A 26,305-nucleotide genomic window follows, 5' to 3' on the forward strand; every position below is an offset into this window, starting at 1 on the left:
TTTACACACAAGCAGCTCACAACGGCTTGATTCACAGTAAATTAAAGCTACACTGTGTAATATTTTAAGTTGATTTTTAGCAAACAACACTTTGTTCTTTCAAAATTATACATTCTCATTAATGTGTAATCACTTCAACCAACTAATTAAGTATTCTCGTTAGTGTATAATCTGCCATTTAGAATACATACGAGCGAGTCACTCGAATGGCGGCAGCCATGTTGCGCCTCCATCTTGAAAATACATTCGCCAAAGAGGGACATACCTGGAAATTCAAGCTTCGCCTTTCGCGTTTTTACACTCAGTGGCACCGTGACGAATGCGAGGGGGAGATTACTCGCGACTGCCGGCAGATTTGAAATAATACGGCCACCGTAGGAGTTAAAACGCCCTCGGAACATAGCTGTCAACATTGAACATTGAAAATAAGGGAGATTTCCCGGAATCCATCCCCAAAATAAGGGATTTTTTTTTAACACGATTCTTACCCAAAAACTTTTTAAAAAAAGCACTAATCATTAACAGTCTAAAGAGTTTATAACTACACAATATATATTACAGACCAATGGATATGTTTAAAGAGCTTTATTTATTAACAAAGTAAACATTCAGGGTTTCTGCAGGTTTCAGTAAGTCAAATTTAAGACCTTTTTAAGACATTTTAAGACCATAAAGATTCAAATTTAAGACCCTACACGTGACGACGCATTATCCAAGTAAGATAGATAGCTACCTCGGGATCATTATGTATCTATCTATCTATCTATCTTTCTATCTATCTAGGATTATCTGATGTGTGTGTGTGAGACAGAGGGAGAGGTAGATATTTTTTTAATAGAAAATTGTACTTTTGCATATTATACTGTAAAAACACAGTTATTGTTGATTGTTGTTTTAGTTGATCATAACTAGAGGAAATGATAAGATGATTAAAATGACCAAAATGATCACGGTTATCACAGAATCCTGTTCAAAAAGTACTAATACTACAGAATGAAGTCAATTCAACAAGTTTTATGTCGAAAAACAGCAAAAAACAAATTGATTAGCATCAATATGCACTTTTTGTTTACGTAAACATTAAAATACCATTAAAAATGATGGCCAGATTTTAGAAGAGTGTCTTGCAACATGTTATCTACTAACATGTACAAATTCAAATAAAGTTTTGACAAAAAAGGTTTTATTCAAAGATAAACCTCATATTTCAGCCTTTAAATATTTTTTATAAAAAGTCAAAAAAGATAAATTACTGACATTTACACATTATAGCTTATATTTATTAGTAGTGTTTGGGTGCACCCCCATCCTTCATGTTGACTGTGCTTTCAATGTTGTTATGGAAAGGGGTGATTGGTTGGTTCCTGTCACATGACCTGCGGTGCGTTTGCGGCATTCTGAAAAGTGTAGATTTTTTTCATCTTGTTGCGCCTGGTAAAAAAATTTGCGCGTCGCTTCAATTATGAGCGTGCTTGCCGCGCGCCTACATTTGAACAAACTTGAGCGCGCAAAAGACGCGATATGTGGACAGCCTCTGGCGAGCTAGCTCATATCAAGCCACGAGCGACTGGTAGCACGCGAGCGACGAGTTGGAGACCCCTGATCTAGCGCTCCGCTTTGTAGGCTACAACTCCATACTTTTTGCTACTTTGTAACAACTTTCTGCGGCCAGCGTTTCTGGAAATGAACGAGGGTAAACACTTTTTTAGATTTGTCACCTGACTAAATGAAATTTAAGACCTAGGATGAAAATCTGGCCGTTTTTAAGACTTTTAAAAATACGGGATATTTTACGGGAAAATACTAAAACGGGAAGACAGCGGGAAAAGAGTTAAAATACGTGAGAAACCCGGAAAAAACGGGAGGGTTGACAGCTATGCCTCGGAATGGGAGGGGCTAGAAAGTAATATTCAGTTGGTAGTCATATACAATTTCACCGCTAGATGGGAGAAAATCCTACACAGTGTAGCTTTAACTAAAACATTGCACGATTAACTACATGTGTGTAAATGATGCACTCCACTCTGAAACCGGAAGCAAATGTATTTAATGTACTTCATGTATTTACTAAATCGCAGCCTGCCTGATTTGACAGTCGCACTAAGCCATATTGCAATATTGAATATATTCTGATATCTGGTGCATAGGACACTGCACTGAAAGAACCACGAGTCTCATGCATCCCCTGAGTCTTCGGCTCTGAATGAACAGCAGTGTGTGTGTGACGCGGCTCACATTAGCAGTTCAGTGAGGCGGCAACACTGCACCGCTCTGCCAACTGTCACCGTGATGGGTCTTACACGGATCACATGACTTGTATACGGTGACAGCAGGAGGAAAACAACCCCGATTACAGTCGCCGCAAGGAGTAACACTACAAGTAGTAACATGACTAACTTAACTATAGCAAGATACTGTTACCAGCATGTAGTGGCATAGCGTGACGGAATACAGTGCTGACCTGAACTCAGACTAAAGTCAAGCGGACAGATATATGATATGTATCTGGACAGATACAGATAAATGAATCAGTTCATTTCGTTCAAATGATTCACTACCGGTCAAACGTTTGGAAAACACTACCGGTCAAAACACTACCGGTCAAAAGTTTGGAATATTTATGATTTTTTTATGACCAAGCCTGTTTTTATTCAAACACAAAAACACAGTAAAAACAGTAGTATTGTAGTAGTAGTAGTAGTATTACAATTTACAATAACTTTTCTGTTTGAATATAAAAAATAAAAAAAGTATAGTATGTAGTGCTGGGAAGTTCTATTAGTGAATTGATTCATTTGGATGGTTCATTTAGAAAAATGATTCCCTGCACGACATTCACATCTTTTTGTGTTGTAGTGAAATAGTTTCTAGTTTTAAATAATTATAAGCAAATTACGCAGTTAAATGAATCTGGTCAATGGAGGTATGCAATATTTTGTTTGTTTCAGCTGCATAGATGTTCTCTCTACTCACAAACGCTCTGTTATCGCAGTGATATATGTACCAGAAACAACAGGAGTCATTTATATTTGGTCCTTGCTGACCAGTTGGCTACTGTGAGCTAGTAAACTATAGGTTTACAGTGGCCGGTTTAATGTACCTAAACGAGTAACTGCATCACATGCCCAGATGATTACCACAGCCTTTCATTCATCTATTAGATAACTTGACCTGATTAACATGAGCACTATAAATGTGTGTTTTCAAAGACATGAGCTGTCGCCTGAGATTGATGAGCGCTTTGGTTTTCTCAGGAGGACCTGAAAGAAAACAATTTGGCTTGAGCTTTGTGGAGTCATTTCATCCAGGACATTTGAAATCATATTGCCACTTACTGCTTAAATTAGACTTTTATGATGCCGTTCTGGAAGAGATTCAAACAATCAAATCACGACACATGAAATCCAAAACACTATCTGACAGACAGACAGATATATAGAACGATATACTGTATATAACAACAGAATGATAGAACAAACGAATGATAGATAGATAGAATGATAGACAGAGACAGACAGACAGACAGACAGACAGACAGACAGACAGACAGACAGACATAGATAGATAGATAGACAGACACAGACAGATAGATCGATAGATATATAGATAGATAGAGAGATAGACATAGACAGAATGACAGACAGACAGACAGATAGATAGATAGATAGAGTTTGACACACACACACACACACACACACACACACACACACACACAGAGAGAGTGTCTTTATTATTCTCTAGAGTGGTTCTCTTGTAGTCGTTCTCCTGACACATGTATAAGGATAAGCCTGTGGGATTATCTGTCCATGCTGGCATATCTCTTTACTCTCTAGTCATGCAGAACACTGCCCATAATTAACCTCTCGTAACGGACAGAGGACGCCGAAACAACCTGGACAAAGTTAAAAGGGTCACTACGTGTCCGACCGAGCAACAGCTTCATCCTTAGGGGAGAGAGACACACACAGAGAGAAAACAGAACGACAAGAAAAGACGTATTTTAATACAATATTTTAATCAGATGATTTTCTGGAAGCAGGGACAACTGTCCCGGACCCAAACACGTTTTTTTTTTTTTTTTATAGAGTATAACTACGAAATAACTAAGGAGGGTCAATAACTCCTGAAGAAAGTTATACAACACATTAGCATTCCCATTCATCTGAAAGAGATGAGGAAAATAACAGCCAGACAGAGTTCACGAGCTTCACCAGTGACTATTATAAAGTACTGCAGTTCAGACCCTAAAGTACAGCGTCCATAAACACCGCAGAGACGTCGACATCTCAGAGCAGATCATCTAACGCTCATCACGAGAGCTTCATCAGTTCGCCACTTCAGAACTCGGCTCTCTGATTCGGCTGATTAATGTCATTAAGTCAGCATGATTGCACAGTGAGAGCACTTAGAAGCGGACGTAAACAAATCCAGTTTTACATCTGACGGAAAAACACACTCAAAACTCTTAAAGCAACACCAAAGCACTTCTCCTCTTCAGTCCCCCTAGAGGTTGGAAGCGGAATTGTCCATTACTGCTGTCGTAAATAATTTAGCCTATAGCGCAGCCTACCGTCGCACGCACGCTCGCTGTTTATCCAGCTCTGGCTTTGGAATGAACGATGTCCACAGACAAGGTAGAGTATGTTGCATTATTTTATGAAAGTATGATGTATTGCGACATCAGAAATGAAGAAAACACAAAATAATGACTCTTGTAACACTTGCCGTAAAGCAAGTCAAATTTGTAGTTTCTTATGTCTCATTTGAACTACAGAAACGCAACTGGAAAACTTGCATAGTGCGGTTATAGCAGATACAGTATAGGGCCGCAAAGCGAATCCAGAAGTGCCGTTCACCCTGTTACGACTTGATGAATTTCGGAAACATTATTTTAAGGTAAAAAATAATCTTTAGTGTTGCTTTAAAACTGCATTTCGTGACACAATAACAGTCGTATTTTTTTTAAATGATGCAGGTTTTCTCCTCCGCCATTGACACTTTCTGGTTGGTGCAAGATGCATTCTGGGATACCGGTCTGTCTCAAGTCCACACGAGTCACCTCTCGATGCATCCTCGGTAAAAGGGGCGGATCAAGAACACATCCGGGGATCTGAACTGGACTTGGCTAGATGTAAACTTTGAATTGGAACAGTACTTGGGCAGCGACTGATGACGTTTCGCAGGTCCACAAAAACACAAGTACAGAAAATAATGCATATTGAGAAATGGTCTAGGTCACCTAATGAAGACATGAAATAAATACAGGAACTGGGAGCACAAAACTAAGCAAGGAATTCTGGGGAAAATATGGAACTTTTTTAATTTAGTTTGTATTCACTTCCATCCTCATCAGCTAAGCACAAACAATAAGATTCAAACAAAGGCTCTCAAACATAATTACACACACACACACAGCAGTTCTACAATGGATAACAGGACATGTAATGTCATTATCTTGCTTTGTTTCCATCCATTAGCGCTCCGGCTCTTAAATGTCTTCCTGAGCGTTGTGTGCTTTTAAGAAATCACTAATTAATCTTCTCTTCAGGCCTGTGACCCAGAGGTCTGTCTTGTTTACTTGCGGTGGAGCTGCTGGAAAACTTATCAGACCTTCTAATATAAACACTCGCTGCTGTGGGCCAAAAGAAGGCAACTCGCTTTGCCCTTCTCAAAATTTATAACACCTCACAGCAAACAAGACAGACAGCGAGCCAAATAAATGCTCTGATGCATTATGGTAGGGGTGGACAGCACGACCAAAGTATTATATTACATATGGTTATTTTCGCCTAAGAATTTAACTTACAGGTATATAACTCATTTCATAGTTTTTTTTCTGTAACACTTTACAATAAGGTTTCATTTTTTAATCATTCTAAAGCATTTATCAATTTTGGTGGACATTTACTAATACATTATTAACATTGTTAATAACTGTTAATATTGAACTAACAATTAACGAACAGTTGTCTTTGTATTAGCTAACATTAATAACGATTAATAAATACAGTGACAAATTAATTGCTCAATGCACGTTCGTTCATTTTATTTAATGCATTAACTAATGGGACTTTATTGTAAAGTGTTGCCTTTTTTTCCTTTATTGTTTGGAACTTGATGCAAATCAAAAGGTCAGATTTGATGCACCAAAGCTAAATCTAGACACCGTCACACCACCCAGTCCTGCGTTACGGGTATTGAGTGATTTGGAGACAGAGCCACGAGGGACATCACAACAAATGCATCACAGTCCTTTTGTTCGGCTCGTTTCCCCATTTCAACCTCTTATTTCTAGGTTGCCATAGTAACGCAAGAGTCATGAGCCGCAGTCAACAGCATTTGCCAAACTAAACAAATGTTTCCACAGCATTTCAGCCGTTTCTCGACCCAAACTCAAGCATGAATATCAGCTCAGATGGCAACTATAGACACATTCAAACTGGTGTTAAAGTTGTCGTTTGTATGCTGGCGAATGTTTAGCAACATTTACATCCTCTGCTCACGTCAAGGCACATGCACATTGGCGTTGAGTGTTTTAGCGAAGCAAGCACACACCGGTTTCTTATCGGACAGTTGGAAAGCAGAAGGCTTGTGAGAGGTTTTCTTCAGATAATTTTGTTAAAGAAAGACAAAAAATGTTGCAAACGCCTCAGTATTGGCTTGGCTGACTATATCATCAGTCGATGTAATCAAACAACACTGGCAGGCAAATCGCTGTTTGGATGAGCTATAGACTATATTTGGCTTCCTGAAACCTCATTTTTAAAAATCTTGGTCATAAAACATGCACAATTACAAATCAAATTGATTATTTCTTCAGAACATGAGAATAGAATCGTCTGCTAAGTAACCTAGACATGAAAACATCATTGCTTAAAGGGATATTTCACCGCTGAAAAGATGAATGTGTATTTAAAGGCACAATATGTAACTTTTTTGCTTTAAAAATAGCAAAAATCACTATATCTATGTTATATATTTTTTTGTTGTTGTATACTTACATTATCCTGACTGTTTCCAACAACTTTCAAACCAGGAGAAATTTGTAATTTAATTCGAAGACACATCCCGTTTCTTTATTTCCGTTTTGTCGCCGTCAATGGCGTCATATCCGCGTTTCCGCTCGTACTGCCATAGCAACCAGAGCCCTTTGATAGTAACCAAAGCGACAGACGCAGACAACTGTGTAGTTCACAATGTCTATTTGCACGCTGTTGTTGTTTCGTTCAAACATTATGGACCATGGCAAGCAGACTTTGGATAAAAAAGGAGAACTAAAACAAAAATCAATATCAGCGCGGTGTTTTCGAGATGCCGAGAGCTCCACGTCCGAGACTTCGACCACTCCTACATGTACTTTATTAAACAGGTGAGCACATTTACATAAAACTAATCAATGTTATATAGTTCAACAATGATAAAATGTTGATCTGTATGTTATTCTAATGTTGATCTAGCTTACTGCTAGTCTCATAAAGACAAACTAACACATACATTTCAACACATTCAAAATGCAGTTTAGTGTGCTAGTGTAATGTTAGACCAAGTGAAACAGCGCTGCGTTACCTCACAAGTTTAATTTGTCTAATAAACTGACCTGTGAGTTGTAATTCTGCACTTGTGTGTAGTTCGGTAGAATGAAATGTCCTTATTCCTTTAATATCCGCGGGACTCGCGTCGCGTGTGGAGCTGATAGCGGTCTCTTAGCAATCCCGACCTGCTTCATATCACAGTCATGATAAAAGCATCGATGTATTCAGTCATCCATAAACATTATTAGATCGGTCGGCTTGACGTTGATGACAAGATCCATAATTCTTAGCAAATGTTGCGTCATCAAACTACGTCTTTGTTATTGTAAAGAGGTTAGCGACCCCTAGTGGCGAAAAATTCCATACTGTACGTTTAAATTGGGTCATTTATGTAGTAGAAATGTGAAATTGTTTTTGAAGTTGGTGCCTTCTAGACTGAGAAAAGCCAGAAAATGTGTTTTTGGCTCATGTGGATGAAAGACAACAACTCCCAGAATGCACTTGCTTCGCTGCCCTACGAGGCCACTCCCAAGCCACGCCTACTGGTTACAGAGGGCAGTGTCGGAAGAAATGATACAACTAGGCTACTAGTCGACTCGAAACTGAAAAGACGGCATTTTATCGTGAGATCCCCCTATGGGCGGGTTGAACACATGCGGAACGAGCTCCTCCTACTGGCTGGAGTCTCTCGCCTCTGGACAAAAAAGCCTCTGATGATGCTAAATGACGATTTTTACACACAGACACACAATACAGAAATCTCTCGTCTCAGGGGGACATGAGGGAGGGAAGCACGGTCATTCCAAAATACTACCGGGTTTCTTTCTACTGATACAAGGCTTAATGCTAATCAGTGAAGTATCCCTTTAAGAGTACAGTGAAGACCGATCTGGGTTTCAGCTCATCCCCAAACTGCCAATAAAAATGAAGAGCTCGTGAGCAACTGAGCAACGAGAGTCGTCATGTCAATATAATTCACTTCCACATTGCTCAACAATGGCCCTTAAAGATGCACGAGGAGTCACTGGGAATATACCAAGTACAGGGCCTCATTAAAAGCCTTTGTAAAACTGTATGTATATTAAATATATATTAAATTAAATATACATTAAACTTTTAAAATATAAAAAAAGGTTAGATTTACAATGTTAATAACTGTGGAAACGTGTCATCATAGTCTGTGGAAAGGATCCGCATATGACAATCTAAGTAAGAATGGTTTTACAAATGCACAAATTTATGTTCCTCATGTTGCCTGAATGAGGCCAAATGTGAAAGCACAGTAATTCTCAATGTTTACTCTATAAAAAGGCCACTAAATCACTGTTCCTAAATTCATCCTGTAAGTATTTTATCATATGCATGTGAATAAATGCACAAACTCCACCTGCAAAAATCTCACAGATATCATTTTAGGATGAGATGGAACGCAATAAAAAGCATGTGAAAAGTTAGCCGCACGAAATGCACGGTGAAGGCTTGAATATTTCTCGGTTGCTGCCCAGGAGATAGGAAAGGAAAGTGCAATATTAAAAGAAAACACACAGCTGTCGGAGGCTCATTGATTAACATGATCGAAGACCTCTGGTATTCCTTCTCCTGCGGGACTCGGGACATCAAAGCCAGCTCACTTTATACACAAAAAAATGCTGCTGCAGAAGTTGATTTCATTGAGCGACACTCTTTCAATTACAGCTGGCTGTGATCCCTGAGAAACCGTCCAGGGAAGTTACAGGGGTCAGACAAGAGCTTAAAAACAACACGAGATGCAGCGAGGAGTGATTTTCTTTCCTTTTCAGCTTTAAAAGAGCAAAGCAACTGGCCCATGAGACCGCCGCGAAACCGGTAGCTCCCTTCCACATATTTAACCTTTACATTCATGTGAAGTCGATTTCCCTCCAGCAACACAAACCAACATGAAGTTCATCTAGCTGTCACAGAGAGACACTGTTCCCAACTCAAAGATCCCAAGAGCGGACTCAGAGCTATAGACAGTGCAGATTTTGCCAAAAGAGTGCAACAACCTAAAAGGGGCTCATGATCCCCCTTCTGAAACCTAAAATGACAACCCTCTACAGTCTTGAGGACTTCACAGACATGCAAACATTGGCCACTGCAACCCGCAAGACCTCAAGTACAAAGTTGATTTGATTTGGGGAGAATATATCATATTTTCACTTTAATAGCATCCAGTATTAACTCTTTCCACGCCATTGACTGAATTTTCCGTCATTTTTGGGACAATGCTTCCCAGCCATTGACTGAATTTTACAGTAGGGGGCGCTATTATGCATCTACTGAAAGAGTACTGAATCTCCTCATCAAAACACAAGTGAAAAAGAAGCGTAAACAAGAGATAGCATATGTAAAATAATACAATCATCAACATTAAAACTGCCTAATGTTACCGAATGAAATGTCGACCCAGGACGAGCTACAGGACTGTGAAGCTCTGGGGGTGTTGATGGACTCGATCTACTCCATATGTTAGATCATCGTTCTGAATCTGATCTGGATGTAGTTTTTGAAGAAAAAAAAAAAACTTTTTTTTTTTACTTAAAATTGAGCTTTTTTAATTAAACTAACCCAAATTGAAGTGTTAAAAAAAGAATGCATGAAGCTAGTCTGCTCTTTCTTTTGATATATTGCATGTTCAGATATTCATACAACAAAATATTCGATCAAAAATGCTGGTGCTGGCTGGCAACTTTTTTTCAAAAACGTTGGCGGGGAAAGAGTTAATACTAACTAAAACTATTACAAATAATTTTAGTTGATTGAAATTAGGCTGAAATAAATTAAAATATAAATATAAGATGAAAACCTTGAAATGAAAAACGTAAAAAAAATAAATAAAAAAAAATACAGAAAATTACAAAAGGACAAAAATTAAACTACAATTAAAATGAAAACTGAAAATATAAAATAAAAGCTAATTCAAAATATGAATAAACACTATAATAGTAGTATAAAGTACTGAAATAATGACAGCATCACATAAATTCACTTAAGTATTAGCTTTAGATTAATAACCAACCACCATATTAACCAGAAAATATAAATCTTTTTCTCTTGCTATTTTCCTCTAATTTCACCCTGCCTTCTGACTTTTGTTGATCTCATGAGACATCAGGCCATTAAACAACTGTAGTTTGCACACACAGATCACCAGGGTAGCTTTAATTTTCCCGGCACAGACGCCATCTATTAATTCAGACCTGTCGATCAGAGAGTGTTAAACCTCCACACAGCCTGAGGGACGTCCTCACCGCAAACCCCCAATACACAACACAACCATAAAACGCAGGCCATGCCAAAGTCATAACCATACATTACAGTCATCCACAGCTATTTACAGCACCAGCCCATCTATCCCACCGGAACATCAAACCCACTGGGAGCGTTTCGAAACATCCTCACTGGCCACTCAAAGGACAAACCATTAGCTAATGATGTTACACAACTCGGTTTGATCTTGCCAGTTATATGGTTGTAATAGGACTTGAATGCATGCACTAAGAAAATAAAAACATGATGCTGAAAGCGTCGCTAATAATGCACTCATTTACCTGCACAAACAGAAATGACTCACTTTAGAGTGAAGAAGCAAGATGCATGTAATTAAGTGTCATTCCGGGGATGCAAATGTACAATATTATTCATAATTTAACAAATAATAGATTGCGACATCCTAGCCTCGTAACTGCAATTAACTGCTTTTATAAGCTTAATTAATAGCCACTGCAGCAAAACACACACACACATACACACACACACGGAGGATCCCTGAGGGACACATACGCATTAATCAGAAGAAATGGGACACAAGAAAATATGAATCCTTGATGCCAGTAGATGCACGTTTGGAGAACGTTTACAGCAATAAATGAGACATGCAAGTGTTTTTTTCTCACCTAAATCTCAGCTGGTCATCAGATCATGTCAAAACTAAAACAAGCTTGACAGGAATGCAATAAAAACTTTAGGGGTGCAATGAAAATGTTCCAAATAATGATTTTTTTCAATTAAACATTCACAAGCAAATGCTTTAATTTATTAGAATACAAAAACTACACAAGGCAATAAACAGATTATTGTGCCAATAGAAAACTCTATAGGCTATATTGAATAATGTGCTAAAATAATGTTTTGTGCCCAGCACTCATATTCATACAATAAAATCATAGCCTTTTGAAGTTTAATAATCACATAAGGCTGTATTGCTATTCCTGTGTTCCGTCCCCAAAATGAAGACCTCTTAAAATAGCAATTCACATGTTTGTTAAACCATTTAAGATGTTTGGCGATTCATTTTCTGCATGACTAGTCGACTAAGTCCCATTTGGCATTCTTCAAACTTCTATTGCACCAGTTCCAATAAAGAAAAGCATGATCGACACCCGCTGAACACTCGTCGCTTTCTCTACATGACAAATTCTGCTGTGGCCTGAAGATATGATCAGAAATGATTAACCCTCTTCCACCCTTCCCACGCTTGTATCTCTTTATAACAAGCAGTTTGGACTCAGATGTGAACGAGCAACATTTGTGCATCTGTTGCCTCGACACCTGCTTTGTTTTCATTGGAAAAAAAAAACCCCAAACCAAGTGTAGCAGCTGCTGTGTTATTTATATTCGACGGTATTCTGGCATTCTAGACAGATGATCCATTGTCCCACAATATCTAAATTCAAAAACAAGCGCTTCCAAATTTTTGCATGATAAACAAATACTTTTTTCATTTTTTTATTCTTGCATACTATATAGTACGGTCAGTACGTGAATTGGGACGCAGCCTGCATTGAGCCTGGACGTTCAGGAGAGGACAAACGTTCAGAGCACGGCTCATAACCCTAGATGTCGTGAATTTTACGGGCGGTGGTGACCGAGAGACTCGCCTTCACCCCGGACACACAAATCAACATCAAACTCAGTTCTGCGGAAGGCTCAACTTTCTGGGAAAGCATTGATTGTGGGTGCAGCCTTCTGGGATCAATAGAGCTCTCATTGTTTAAAGCAGTGGCCTTTAGCCCATAAACAGCGTTTTCTGTAGAAGCGATCGAAAGTCTTATGACCGGCCTTTGTAATAATGAGAGATGGGCCCGATCTGGAAAGCTTTTGGGCTCTCTCCATGCCTGAAATTTGCATTCTTTCAATGCTTTTTTGCAGATGGAAGACGAGGATAACAACAGCCATTTGCCCTGATTAGAATACCGCACAACAACCCATTTTGAGCTTAAAGGAACAGTTCACCCAAAAATGTCATTAGGGTGAACATAAAACCTGTCAAGAACATGTCCAGGTTTATTTCACCCTAAAATCAAATGGAAGAATTAATAAGAAATTAAATTTTAGAAGCATGTGCATATTTAAAACCTATAAACAAAATGTTCCATAAAGCTTTTGGCAACATTGCTGGTTTAGTTTTTTGTATTTGTGACTAAAATGTAACTTTTCTCAAAGTTCCAAGTTGGTATTAATAATGTTTTAATAATCTAAATACATAAGCTGAGAAGTTTATGGTTTTTAGAATGCCTGGCTGCAACCGCAATTCAACACTGTGAAACATTTTGTTCTTTTTGCACAACCAAAAGCAAGAACTTTGAGTAACACGAACCGGAAAATGTAGTGTAACTTCATTAACTGTTGATTACGATAACAGCCGCTCAGAGCTCTTGTTCCACCTGTCAGGGAGGCAATGTGTTCAGTTTGCATCATTTTCTACCAGACAGGATAAAGTCACATATCTTGTTAGCAGCAATTTCCTTCAGAACAGTCTGTCACTGACGTCGCTCCATCTCAGAATTTCATAAAAAGATTAAATTGAGCTCAGTCTGAGCACGCAGCAGCAGTGGTGTCTGGGGTGGCATTGGACGCCCCTGACATCTGATTGGACACCCCAACATTTTATTCGTATGGCATTTTGATGCTGATAGAAATGTAGCGAAAAAAAAAAAAAAAGTGAAAGTGACGTGTATGGTAACCCATACATAATTTGTCCTCTGCATTTAACTCATCCAAGTTGGTGCACACACATTAGTAGTGAGTAGTGAACACACACACATACACACTGGAAACAGTGGACACACACACCCGAAGCAGTGGGCAGCAATTTTTTGCTGTGGCGCCCAGAGAGTGATTGGGGGTTAGGTGCCTTTCTCAAGGGCACCTCAGTCATTTCCTGCCAGTACTGAGAATCGAACCCGCAACCTTCGGGTTACCAGTCTGACTCTCGAATCATTAGGCCACCACTGCTTTAATTTCACTTCTTGTTGAAAGCAGCATTTATTTTGATGTGTGGTGGCACAGCATATTATTATGTTGAATATTAAAGCAACACCAAAGTACTTTTCCTCTTCGGTCCCCCTACAGGTTGGAAGCGGAATTGTCCATTACCGCTGTCGTAAATAATTTAGCCTGGCGCAGCCTACTGTCGCACGCACGCTCGCTGTTTATTGAGCAACGGCTCTGGAATGAACAATGTCCACAGACAAGGTAGAGTATGTTGCATGATTTTATGAAAGTATGATGTATTGCGACATCAGAAACTAAGAAAAACTAAATAATGACTATTGTAACGCTTACCGTAAATGTGTAGTTTCTTATGTCTCATGCGAACTACAGAAACGCTACCCGATCTGGCAAACTTGCATAGTGCGGTTATAGCAGATATAGGACTGCAAAGCGAATGCAGAAGTGCCTTTCACCCTGTTACGACTTGATGAACCACTGATACGATTTTGGAAACATTATTTTAAGGTAAAAAAAGAAAGAAAATTAATGTTGCAAGATACAGAAGATTAAGAATACATGGAGGTCGCACCCTGTAGAAACGCAGAGCTGTTCAAAATCCTGCTATAATGTTGTGTAGTTGTTCTGGTGCGACTTCACAAGATCAACAAGGTGCGTAAAAAAGACATATTGGAACAATACCAGCAACACTTGCGAAATGGAGAAAACAAAATGGTCAGAACATTTGTGATTGTTATATTTGTACAATCACATTAAGATATTAAAAGACATAAATGTATTTTTTGTTTGACATTTATTTTGTGCTTGAACACGTTGATTAGAAATGCTCCATAAGAACAGAGGCTATTGGCCTGATATGTAATGTCACTTGACATGTAATGTGATTAGTGGATGCCATACCATCGGACTTTTTCCCTGGTTGTCTATAAGTTTGAATTTTGCTTGTGTACACCTGTAATCTTTTATCCCTCATGAAGGCATGGCCACTGAAACACGTTGGCAAAATAAAGAATAAGTATTTTTTCAGCTCCAGTTTCTGACCATTTTGACCTCTCCATTTCTCTCCAGTGTTGCTGGTACTGTTCCAATATTTCTTTCAAAATCCTGCCATGCCACAGGCTGCAACTCACATACATTCCCATTAAATTACATCAACAATGATTTAGGACAACTACAGTATAATGCGCATAATGACTTCACTCTAGGCAGGAAGAGCGTGTATAGACATTTTGGGCCCTATCTTGCACGCAGCGCAATTGACTTTGTTCACCGACGCATGTATCATTCCTATTTTGCACCCGCGCACAGCAGACTTTTCCCTCCACAGACGCACGTCGGTAAATTAGGGAATGAACTTGCGCTCCCGGGGGCGGTTCAGCGAAAAGAGGAGGCGTGTTCCGGCGCAAACGTTCCCTGGTGCTATTTTGCAGTTTCAGAAAACAATTCCGCCACAGACCAGGAAAAACCTAGTCTAAAGTCAGTGGCGCGTTATTCAGATGCTATTTTAAGGGCGCATGCTTGGCCATAATCAATGTAGCGTGTGCACAACGCGCATACACTTTGCTTCTCTCATCTACACAGACGCAGCAGTTCTCATTTTTGCAAACCATAAATAATTACAAGGAAAAATATTACCACACAAGGGAAATCATTGTGGTGTCCATGAAGATGTGAAAAAATAGGCATAAATCTAGCCAAAATTATTATACGCATGTTTAACCGAAGCTAATTTGGGTGGGTTTCTCCCGTCCCCATACAATGTCACTTCTCTGTCTTTTACGGCCCTGACGAGAACGTCGGTCTCCTCGTCTGTGAACTGCTCCTGGCGTGCGCCTGGAAAATCCGCCGTTATAATAGCAATCCGCCATGGAACAAGCGCGCCTGCTCTTAAAGGGAATGTGAGTTGACGCTCTGATTGGTTTACTTCACGTTACGGCCAAACCACACCCATGAGTAATGAAGCTACTTCAGACCAACCCATTTTAGATTTGCGAGATCCGCCCACAAACTTACTTGCGTTTCGCGTTTGATACTTGCGTTTCAGGCCCTTTTTCTATAATATATAATTGTCTTTCTGTGGATTGGAAAAAAAAGTCTATGCTATATATAGAGATACATAAAAATAATAATAATATTCTATAGATCTCTCTATGTTTGCACTGTTTTTAAAAATCCCTTCAACACCACTTTTTTTTCATTGAACTAAACTTTTTGCCTGTATGAATATTAGATGTTTTGAGAATGCAACACAGCATGGCACTTCTCGTTTGATCATAGGATTCACTGATGTTTTGTTTTTTTAAATGCCGGGTTAGGTTTAGACACTTATGTTCTTTCATGGTCTCTGGACCATCTGAAGTAACCTTGGCCACCTCATGTATAAAACTCTAGTTTAGACCAGAAATGGTTCACTTCCTCCAGCCAGATACTGTCAGTGAACTGCAGGTCTGTTTAAGTGCATTCTGACTCTTATGTTGTGAATGGCAGGATTCCTTGATTTTATTGGCAGGAGGTTGGAAATAAATGCACGTTGACATGCGGATATACCCACAGGGATTTAAGCGTGCCTACACACTGTAAATAAAGCAGCGAGAAGGACAGACAATGTTAAATTGAACATGTATGTGTAAACTTAATGGCTGTATCAATAATGCAGCACATGATTCACAGCAAGGAAAATAAACCAAAAAGTCTCCATGCATGACGCTTATTCAGGTCATTCTTACGTCCTGAAAGGTTTGATACGATCACTGAAGCTTGACTGATAAAACATTCATGTAAAGACGAATCCTGTGGGCTGACAGAGGTGAAGGAATGACAAAGAGCTGCAAGCTAATACCCTTCCGTCAGCAGTGATTTGATCTTGCGGCAATTCAAAGGCGGGCAATTCCTCCGAAAAAATAGGCTATAGGCTTTTGACATAACTTAATGCCTTAATGGTTATATGCATAATATTTCAAGATATTGCAGGTGCAGAGTGGACAGGCTTTAATAATCCAATCAGTCAAATAAATAGCATAGAAAGGGATGGTGCAAACCTGCTAGCTCTTGAGCTAAACTCAAAGAGCTAAGCTACGAAAGACGTTAGTCTCGAAAGGACATTAGTCTCGTTTAGCCAGATTTCAGAATATCAGCAAAAAGTCTGTCCATTTATCAGCTAATAAAAACAAACTTGGGTATCATTTGTTAGGTTTCATTTGTTAACATTAAGGGGTACTTCACCACGGGCAAAATGGGCTTTCAATAAAACTTGGCTGCCTATGCAGTAGAAAGGCGAAAACAATTGAAATCAGGCTTTGGGTTTGATTCCCAGGGAAAGCAAGAACTAATAAGAATGTAAATGTGTACCTTGAAATGCAATGCAAGTCGCTTTGGATAAAAGCGTCTGCCAAATGCACAAATGTAAATCGGTGCTACCTTCCCTATTGACAAATAGGTAGGAAAACTTCAACACCCATAATGCACTGGGCATGTTGCCATCCAAGGCCACTCCCACCAGTCTGCTATGATTACGCTTACCAGAGTCAAATACCACATTGCTTTAGTAGGAAATACTTAGCAAACTTTGCAAAATAATAGTTTTGACTTGTATAGCTGCAAGAATTCAAAGAGTAAACGTTTAGCGGGAGTGAGTTAATTTTGGTTTCTGGTGAAGGATCAAGCGTGTTGCGCAAAGCGACTATACTGTAGGCTTCAAAGAATCATAAATATGGAAAAAAATGTGTGACGTAAAATCTGAAAAGCCTTCCTTTATAGTCCAATTTGCTCTACACTTCTAGGTCAATTACCAATTAATGTGCATCAAGGCACTGATGGATGAAAGTAGCAGTTTCTGCTGGATTTTACAGTAAATTAGCATACATGCTTTTACATACAGCAGTAGTATAACGCCCTTTGGTTTCACTAACAAGGGCGATACAGCTGACTGATGTTTAGTAGGTAATTGGAATAAAGGATTCATCTGTAGTCTTTGCATGTAAGAACAATTTCCACAGAGCGGGAAATTACAGCCCAGTCTGTGGGTTTTGAGTAGTTTGCATAAATCCATTGGTTTTTGAAGTCATATAGATGCATATGACGTGAACGTTCAAATGAGTCTCGGTTGATGCAGCATACGAAGAACACAAGATCTGGGTCACCTTTACTGAGCAGCAGAGTGTGTAATGAACGCTAATAGAATTTTACTCTCTTAGTATCATATACAGACCTTTATATGAAGACTGAATCTTGGGTTTTCTATTCACACATTTTTTTGTCATCTAACATTCATTTCAAGTTATTCATGGCACATATTCATGGTCAAGGTTGTCTAAGATAATGCAAACACTGACTCTTAAAGCTGCAGTCCGCAGTTTTTCCTCTTTGTCGCCATCTCTGTTCGAAATCTGCAATTGCAGTTATTCGCGGAATTATCAACTTTACGGATGAATACGATGTTTTGAGGTGAATGTGCGGCTGTCAGTCACCGCGCTGGTGGTGTGGATACTGTCATTCGCAATCACAGATTCTACTTTTTGGAAGTATGACCAACATAAGAATTTTCACCGGAAAATGTCGTCTGAACAAGTAAGTAACATCCACTTTTGTTCTGACCAACTAAGGGGAAAAAAGCATTGCAGTAAATCGCGCCGATTAAATCTAACGATCGCTTATCATATCACTCAAACCGTGCAAATTATACTTTTATTCTCAAATTGTTAATGTTGACAACATCAGCATTGCGTGACTACATTTAATGCCCTTCCGATATTTATCCTAGTTTTCGCATGGGCCGGTTGCAGTCTCTTTTTTTCTCCGAAGTCTTTCGCGTTTTACAACCGGTGAATCTCCAGTTGTCACTGGTGATTGTCGTTTTAACCTTTCTGGATCCGCCATCATATTGTTAAGTTTAATTATATCAAGTGCTGCGAGAAAAGGCTATAAATCTCCACCTCCAACATCCTCACACTCATAGCCTACTAGCCGAGACTCCTTTATGTGTACAGATGTGACGTAATGACGCAAAGACATGCTCGAATTTCCCACGGAAATCCACCAGTACCACTGGAATTAAAAACTTTATTACAAGCTTACCATTTTGAATCAGAAAGCAGAGAGTTTTGAATACTGGCTGGTTATGTACTTGCTCAAAAATGTATTGTGGATAATTTTTAACCCAAAAAAACTACGGACTGCAGCTTTAAATAAAAACGACAGTTCTTAAAGAAACAAATTAAATTAAGAAATTACATTTCTGCTTACATCTTGATTTTTTTTTGCCGTTTTAGCATATTTTAAACCTTGTTTTGTCTATTTTAAATAATAAGATTATAAGAATGAGAACATAAGCCATCTCAGGCATTCAGTGAACGTTAGAGATGATAGTGACGGTCATATCATGACGTTTTGCCTAGAGACAGAAAGTGATTCTATCGACTATCACAACAAGAGCAACTTCAACTTCAAATCGAGCTCTATAGCTGTAAATCCCGCTGTTAGCCTGTGATGTTTTCCGACCACATGCTGTCCGGGGTGATTTACACATGCCTCGCCACCGTGGCCGTTTCGCAAAATGGTTTTCCAATCACCCGCCCTTATCTGCAGGTGGTGAAACCCCCCGGAAACTCGGAGACGGATGAGATAAATCTACATCCAGAACACACACATTCCCTGTGTGCATGAATGCAGGGATAGATCACTGCAGACTGCTGAGATGCTGATAGATTCATCAGAAATGGTGGACAACAAACTCCCTCTACAGTGAGAGTCGGAGGCAGAGACTCATACACACTTGCAGTGAAGTGCAGAACGAAAGCACAAGCATCTTAAACTGATCATGTTTATGTTCACATCTATCAGAGAGCAACTCTGTAATGAGCCAACAGCTAATCAAATTACGTACACTGTCTGGTCATGCTATATGAAAATGATATGGTCATGCTAGCAATTTATAACATAAAATACAAATAAATTCAATAAATGTAAATGCAAACCATTAAAACTTCAAAAAGATGCCTTTCAGAACAAGTTAGTCAATTCAAGTAAGCCCTCGTCTTTATTACAAGTTAAAGCATGAAGAAAATGTAGAAGTTAGCCTACCAACTTTAAGTCCATGGATTGTCACAGTTAGTTAACTAGAAAAATGAACTATCTACCATTTTAATATACGATATTTGCATTGGAATTACAACACAATAACTATATTAGAAAGCGGTCTTTCTTTTTCACTTTAATGCATAAAACGAATAGGTTTCTGAGCCAAAGTGACTCAAAATGATGGAGCATGACACATTTTACAATGTATTCGTACTATATGCTTCCATTTCAAACATATGTCAAATATCGAGCAAACATCTCAATGTTTAATGAGACATCAAATCGACTCATCTGATGTGTATATGTGGTACGCGTGTCTATATCTGAGACAGATGAACACAGATGGATGGTCTCAGAAAACACAGAGCATCTGTCTTCCTCTTTGACTAATTCTGACTGAAAATCAATTTCCATTAGGCTGACTCACAACTCCGAGTGTCTACGGATCGCCTTTATTTTATTATCGAATCTCTATGCCCTCGGTTTCAAATTGGGCCCGTTACAGATAAACCACACAGGAGATCATTTCTCCTTAAACCAGGCCTTTCTCTGGCTGTAATTCATGTGATTATACATTAACTCCAGTTCCAGTTGATTACATAAAACAAGTTAGTGAGAAGATCGGGTGAGATTGAATCTTACCTCAGCGCCCGTCAGGTAGAAGGCAGAGAGAAGACCACCGACGTAACGGATGTTCACCTCAAACAGGGACGCCTCTCCGTTCTGCAGAACACAAACAACATTAAGAAATTCATCTTTGTGCTTCAGCAACATTATAAATGACATGCTTTAGTAAATGAGGAAAACATTCTTCAAAATGCTATAGCAAGGGCACGTTCGACCTAAATTAGTGGGGAATAAAAATAATAAAAATGCATGAAAATCTCTTAAAGCGGCAATCACATTTTTCTTAATCCTTGTTCATTGCTAGGCATAACTTTAGGATTTATGTTTTTGAATTGCATATACAATTTCCATCCATTTGGATTACACAGTTTTAACAAACTACTTAAATAGATGCATATTTGTCATGCACACATAAATAAAAGATTTCTATAAGTAATAAACTGCATTGCATTGTGTTGTAAATACACATGAACCAGGTTTATATATTTATCATAACTGACAAATGACTGACAAATATGCATCACATTAACTTTATTAGCTAGTTTATGTTAAAACTGTGTGATCCAAATGCATGAAAATTGCATATACAATTCAAATACAAAAATCTTAAATTTAGGCCTTTTTCAAGTGTATGAAACTTTCAAAAACTCTAATCTTAAGGGACAGAAAGAGGGAAACTATTACTGTTTTGGAACAATAAATGGTCCTTAGAGAAATACTGAAACGCATAACCCCTTTATAGTACATTCTACACCTCAAAGAGTGATTTCTGAATCCGCACAGCCCTGACCTCGGGACGTATCGCTCAGCGACCCGTATTCAACACGCCGCAGTGCTCTCCTTCTGCAGGGAACCTGCCAAGATCTCTGAGGCCAAGGCCGGCAGGGTAGACCATTATTAAACACTTTAAATTATGTTTCCTGGCATTGGGAGTCAAAGGAGGCTATTGATTTATGAAGAGCATGGGAATAATAGCAGCTGTGTAACATGCAATTTCCTCAGCAAGTTTGTTTTTCCTATTGCAAATTTTTTCTCGCTGATTTTGCTTCATCAAACAAAATGATTACACTCAAAATCACTCAAGTGATCTAAAGCCTGTTATTATATAAAGGAACAGTTCACCTGAAAATAATTCATCCATTTACTTTCTTCAACGGAACACACAAAAAAAACTGACAAAACTTTTATAATAAAGATCTAAAAAGTACAAAATGCTCCATAAAAAACTTTTTTTTACTTTAGAAGACTAACAATATGGTGCACAAGTCATATGAACAATTTTTATGGTGTTTTTTGTCTTTACTAGAGTTTGAAGGGCTTATATATTTGGGGATAAACTATTCCTTTTTAAGAGTCTAAAAATGAGTCATATTGGGGCTGTTCATTTAACTTGTTCTTTAAGTTCATGAATTATACAAAAACAAAAATATACCTCTTTGTAAAAGGGATTTTCCTGCCATCAAACCATTTCAAGCTCTCAGATCAGATTTGGACTGAACGAGTCTGTGTTGTTCAGTACTCGAGACCAGCAAGCCACAGCAAACAAACCCGCTTCACTATAAATGACTCAATTGAATCAGTTTTAGTTTGAATCATTCGGACGAATCCTTCACTGAATGAACTCTTCACTGCGTCAAAGCAGTTACTGAATCAACAATTTAGGTCTGGTTTCACAGACGGGGCTTAGATTAAGCCAGGATTAGTTCAATTACGACATTTAAGTTAATAAACATACCTTAGAAAAAAACATTACTGCATCTTGAGACAAAACAATTGCACTGATCCAAGTTGCTTTCAGCTAAAACAGCTCAATAATGCATTTTAGTCTGGGACTAAACCTTAATTGTCTGTGAAACCAAGGGAAAATGATCTAAATGTTGGCTTACGTCACCCACCTCATACATGATTAAATAGACCAAAACTGCATTAAAACGTTGTGTTTTTTTTTTTTTCAGTGGGTGATTAGATAGTGATAGGAGTTAAAGCCTGGGAGAGGCCCTAAGGAGATATAATATGTCAGCATAATTATGATCACTTGAGTTGAGGTGACAAGAGTCCTTATTGACTCGCGGCCACTTACAGGAAGGAAGCAGAATCTCTGGAGGAGATGATAAGAGAATTATAGCAGAGAACAGTAGAGAGCAATCACCTCTTCATTCATCGATGCACTGATCAACAGCACACTCAAATCTCACTCACATCTGACATCTAAAAACCGTTCCAGCTCAATGTGTGTCTGAAGCATTGCAGAAAGACAGCAGACATCTTCAGAGCCATGTGTCAGAGAAAGAGAGAGGAGTATCCAAAAAAACACAAGACTTCACCGTGAGCCAAATGAAAGTAATCCCAACACACACACAGAGAGTATTTCCGTCTTAAATCAGCTGCGGCACAATTCACAGCGGTAAAAAAAGAGCATGTTTGAGGAAAGCACCCTAAACAACCACGAATTAAGAGAGGTTTTAAAAGGATTATCCCGAAAGAAATCGAACAAATCCCAAGCACCAGCGCTTAAGTAGGTATTTGCGGGTACATATGTTTGTGGATGTGGATGTCTTTCCATTTTTAAAACACAGTGTATACACTGAAAAAACAAATGTATAGGAACAATTTTCACTCAGACATTGCAAGTAGCAAGTACATTGACTTAGGGTACGTTTACATGACAACGATGTGCTAAAAACTGAAACGGTTTTCCATTGCAATTTTCGAGTAGAGAATTTTAACAAATTTGTCAAAATGATCCCCGTTCAAACGGATCCGCGAAAACGACTAAAAACGCTGTATTATGCGTGTCAGGCCAATAGTGGGCGATGACATTTTGTAAAGCGTAACAATTCACATTTTTGTAGTTTACACCGAGACGATAACGGTATCAGTTTCAAAAACATGCACTTTGAAACCCGCTTTCAGGCCCCCAAAACGCTGCTGTTGTGTAAATAAAGGGCCAAAATGCTAAATGCTAAATGCTAAAAAGTTTTGTGTTTTTAGTTGAACACCCCCTTAAACGTGAAATTCTTAATTCTGAAACACTGAAATAGTATTTTCTTGTAAAACGTACTCCAAAAATCTTTGTTGCAACGTTTATATAATAAAGAGTAAATTAAATTAAATTTGTATTTTCTTGTAAAATGTACTCCAATAATCTGTTTATGTTGCAATATTTACAAAATAAAGAGTAAATTAAATTAAATTTGTATTTTCTTGTAAAATGTACTCCAATAATCTGTTTATGTTGCAATATTTACAAAATAAAGAGTAAATTAAATTAAATTAAATAGTATTTTCTTGCAAAATGTACTCCAATAATATTTGTTTATGTTGCAACATTTAGAAAATAAAGAGTAAATTAAATTGAATTGAAATAAAATGAAATAGTATTTTTCCTGTAAAATGTACTCCAACAGTCTGTTTCATGTTGCAACAAAATGATAAAATAGTCAATTCAATTCAATAGTATTTTCTTGTAAAATGTACTCCAATAATCTGTTTATGTTGCAATATTTATCAAATAAAGAGTAAACTGAACTGAAATTAGTATTTTCTTGTGAAATGCAATACAATAATCTTTGTTTTATTTATAATAAAAAAATAAGATAAATATAAGATAAATATAAATATAAGATAAAGATATAAGTGATAAAAAATTAAAAAATACTCTCACTCTACATTCTGTAATGATGCAAAATAGTGTCCTGAAAAAGTTATTTTCAAAACTGATATGTTCTTTCTTTCTTTCAGTCTTTTTCTCCACAGCGACAGGGTTTTGCTACACTTTTGCTTTAACTTGTCCATTACTCCATAATAGCTGGGTGGTTTCAATCAGGTGCGTTGCGTTATTGTAACCGCTGGACCTCTGGGCTGTGGTGTGGTCATGGGTAATGGCTGCGCTGTCAAGCTAATGGCACCAAATTAGCATTTTAATTTCTGCACGTTTGGCAGCCGGTGCACAAGGAAGGCTCGTGGAGAGATACTATTGTTAGAAGCACAAAAATGGAGCGCACAGAGACAATGAATAAAATTACAGCGGCTAAAAATACAGCACGCTGAAAGCTCCTGCAACGGTTTCAGGATTGAAGACGCACTGCCGTCGTGTTGTTCTGAACCGCACGTGCTCGCAAGCGTTCAGTTGAACAGGCACAGATTTGGTTTGGCTTGGATGCGTGTGCTAATGTGATTATGTGTGTGAGGATGTGTTGTGTGCACAGAAAGTCTGCTTGCAGGAAACCATTTCTGAAGTGCGTACTGTATTTTATTCATTATTTATCAAACTGACATTTTAGGAATAAAAAAAAGTTTTAATTTCCAATATAATTGGACACAAAAATTCGAAATGTAAGAATGTGTTCCTTTTTCAATTCTTGACTTTGAATTGAATTAAAAATATATACACTGTAAATAAATCCATAATTAATTTTGACAAATAATGACAATTTATTCTGATACGTGGAACAAATATTTTCTCTAATTAGACACATTACTCAAAGATAAATACTGTCAAAACAATTAACAGCTATGGGGTTTTTTTTGACACGGAGTTAAAAATATCAATAAAAACTTTATCACATACAAGTTTTTGAAGATATTTCAAATTATGTTATAAACTTACTTCATATTATACACTTAACAAAGGCAGTCAAATGTTTTGGTTTTAAGGGAAAAAAGTATTCAAAATCATTTAACTTGAAAATATGTTCAAATACTTATTTTTGACTAATTCTGTCACTGGCCACAAATCTAACCTTAAAATCAGGATTAGGCGTAAAATATTTTTATATATATGTGAAAATCGGCTTAGAATTGAACAGACAGTTCAGAGGAAGATAGGAATAAAGGATAATGCAAGAGTTCATTACAAATGGTTGTCAAAAGCCAAAACGCAATGAAATGCAGCATGTTTTGTGAGAAAGTGACATTTTTGGAATCAGCACCACAAAATTAGTAAGAAACAAGTATTTGATTTCATTCAGCAAATACAGTATGCCAGGGTGGTAGCGTCAATGCATATCTAACTTCCTCAGAAAAATGACAGTATATCTGACAGTTTTAAATGCATAATTTTTTTAATAAATATCCCTGTAGCATTGGAACATCGTGTCAATGTTCTTAAAGGGATGTGTCGTGTTTTTTTCGGGGCGAGACGGAGTGAACGGAGGCGCTAATAGAGTTTTACGAACGAAGACCAACGGACAAGGTCTGTTAAAGGGATGGTTCGGAGTAATTTCAAACTAGGGTCCTTTGCACCATGACCTCGAGTCAAACACCCCCCCAGAAGCCTTTTTCCCCTCGGTCGAACATTATTAAAGTTAGAGCTTATTTAGAGACATCAGCCGAATGGCTTAGTGCAGGCGCTAATGGATCCAAGGCTGTATCTCGTAAATTACCCCACTAATAATGCCCGGAATGGCACCAAACTTCTACAGTAGTACAAATAGGTTCTGTACTCATAAAACGAGGCATTGGAAAGTTTGTAAGTACATCAGGAGTTTATTTAAATAACACTTGCCTGATGGCTAATGCTACCGCTAACCCGCACGTCGACGTCACTTCAGTGATTTGGGAAAAGCCCGTAAAGGTCCTGGCAGAAAGCGATCCATAAGGATGTAGTGTAACGACGCCCAGAGTATAAAACCGTTTCGCTGAATTTTGAAAGTTTTATACATTCTTGTATTTTCAGATCAACACTTAAAAAGTATTTCTAATATCATCCAGTTATCAATACATTTCTATGGAGTGTTAAGTTCACTAGCTTTCCCCTTACACCTGAGAGCTTTGCAAAGGACTTTTACGGGCTTTTCCCAAATCACTGAAGTGGCCTC

General features: G+C 38.1%; 1 protein-coding gene across 2 annotated transcripts in view; it reads right to left on the reverse strand.

Moving 5' to 3' along the window:
* LOC311276138 (mannosyl-oligosaccharide 1,2-alpha-mannosidase IA) overlaps positions 1–26,305 on the reverse strand; it is a 209,589-nt gene that overhangs the window by 38,533 nt on the left and 144,751 nt on the right. For both annotated transcript variants that reach the window (XM_084385674.1, XM_084385673.1), the window contains exon 4: positions 20,502–20,582. In XM_084385674.1, coding sequence (XP_084241800.1) covers positions 20,502–20,582 — 81 coding nt within the window. The remainder of the gene's footprint in view (positions 1–20,501; positions 20,583–26,305) is intronic.

Source organism: Rutilus rutilus (assembly GCF_951802725.1).
Source record: "Rutilus rutilus genome assembly, chromosome: 17".
In the NCBI taxonomy this organism is placed as follows: Eukaryota; Metazoa; Chordata; class Actinopteri; order Cypriniformes; family Leuciscidae; genus Rutilus; species Rutilus rutilus.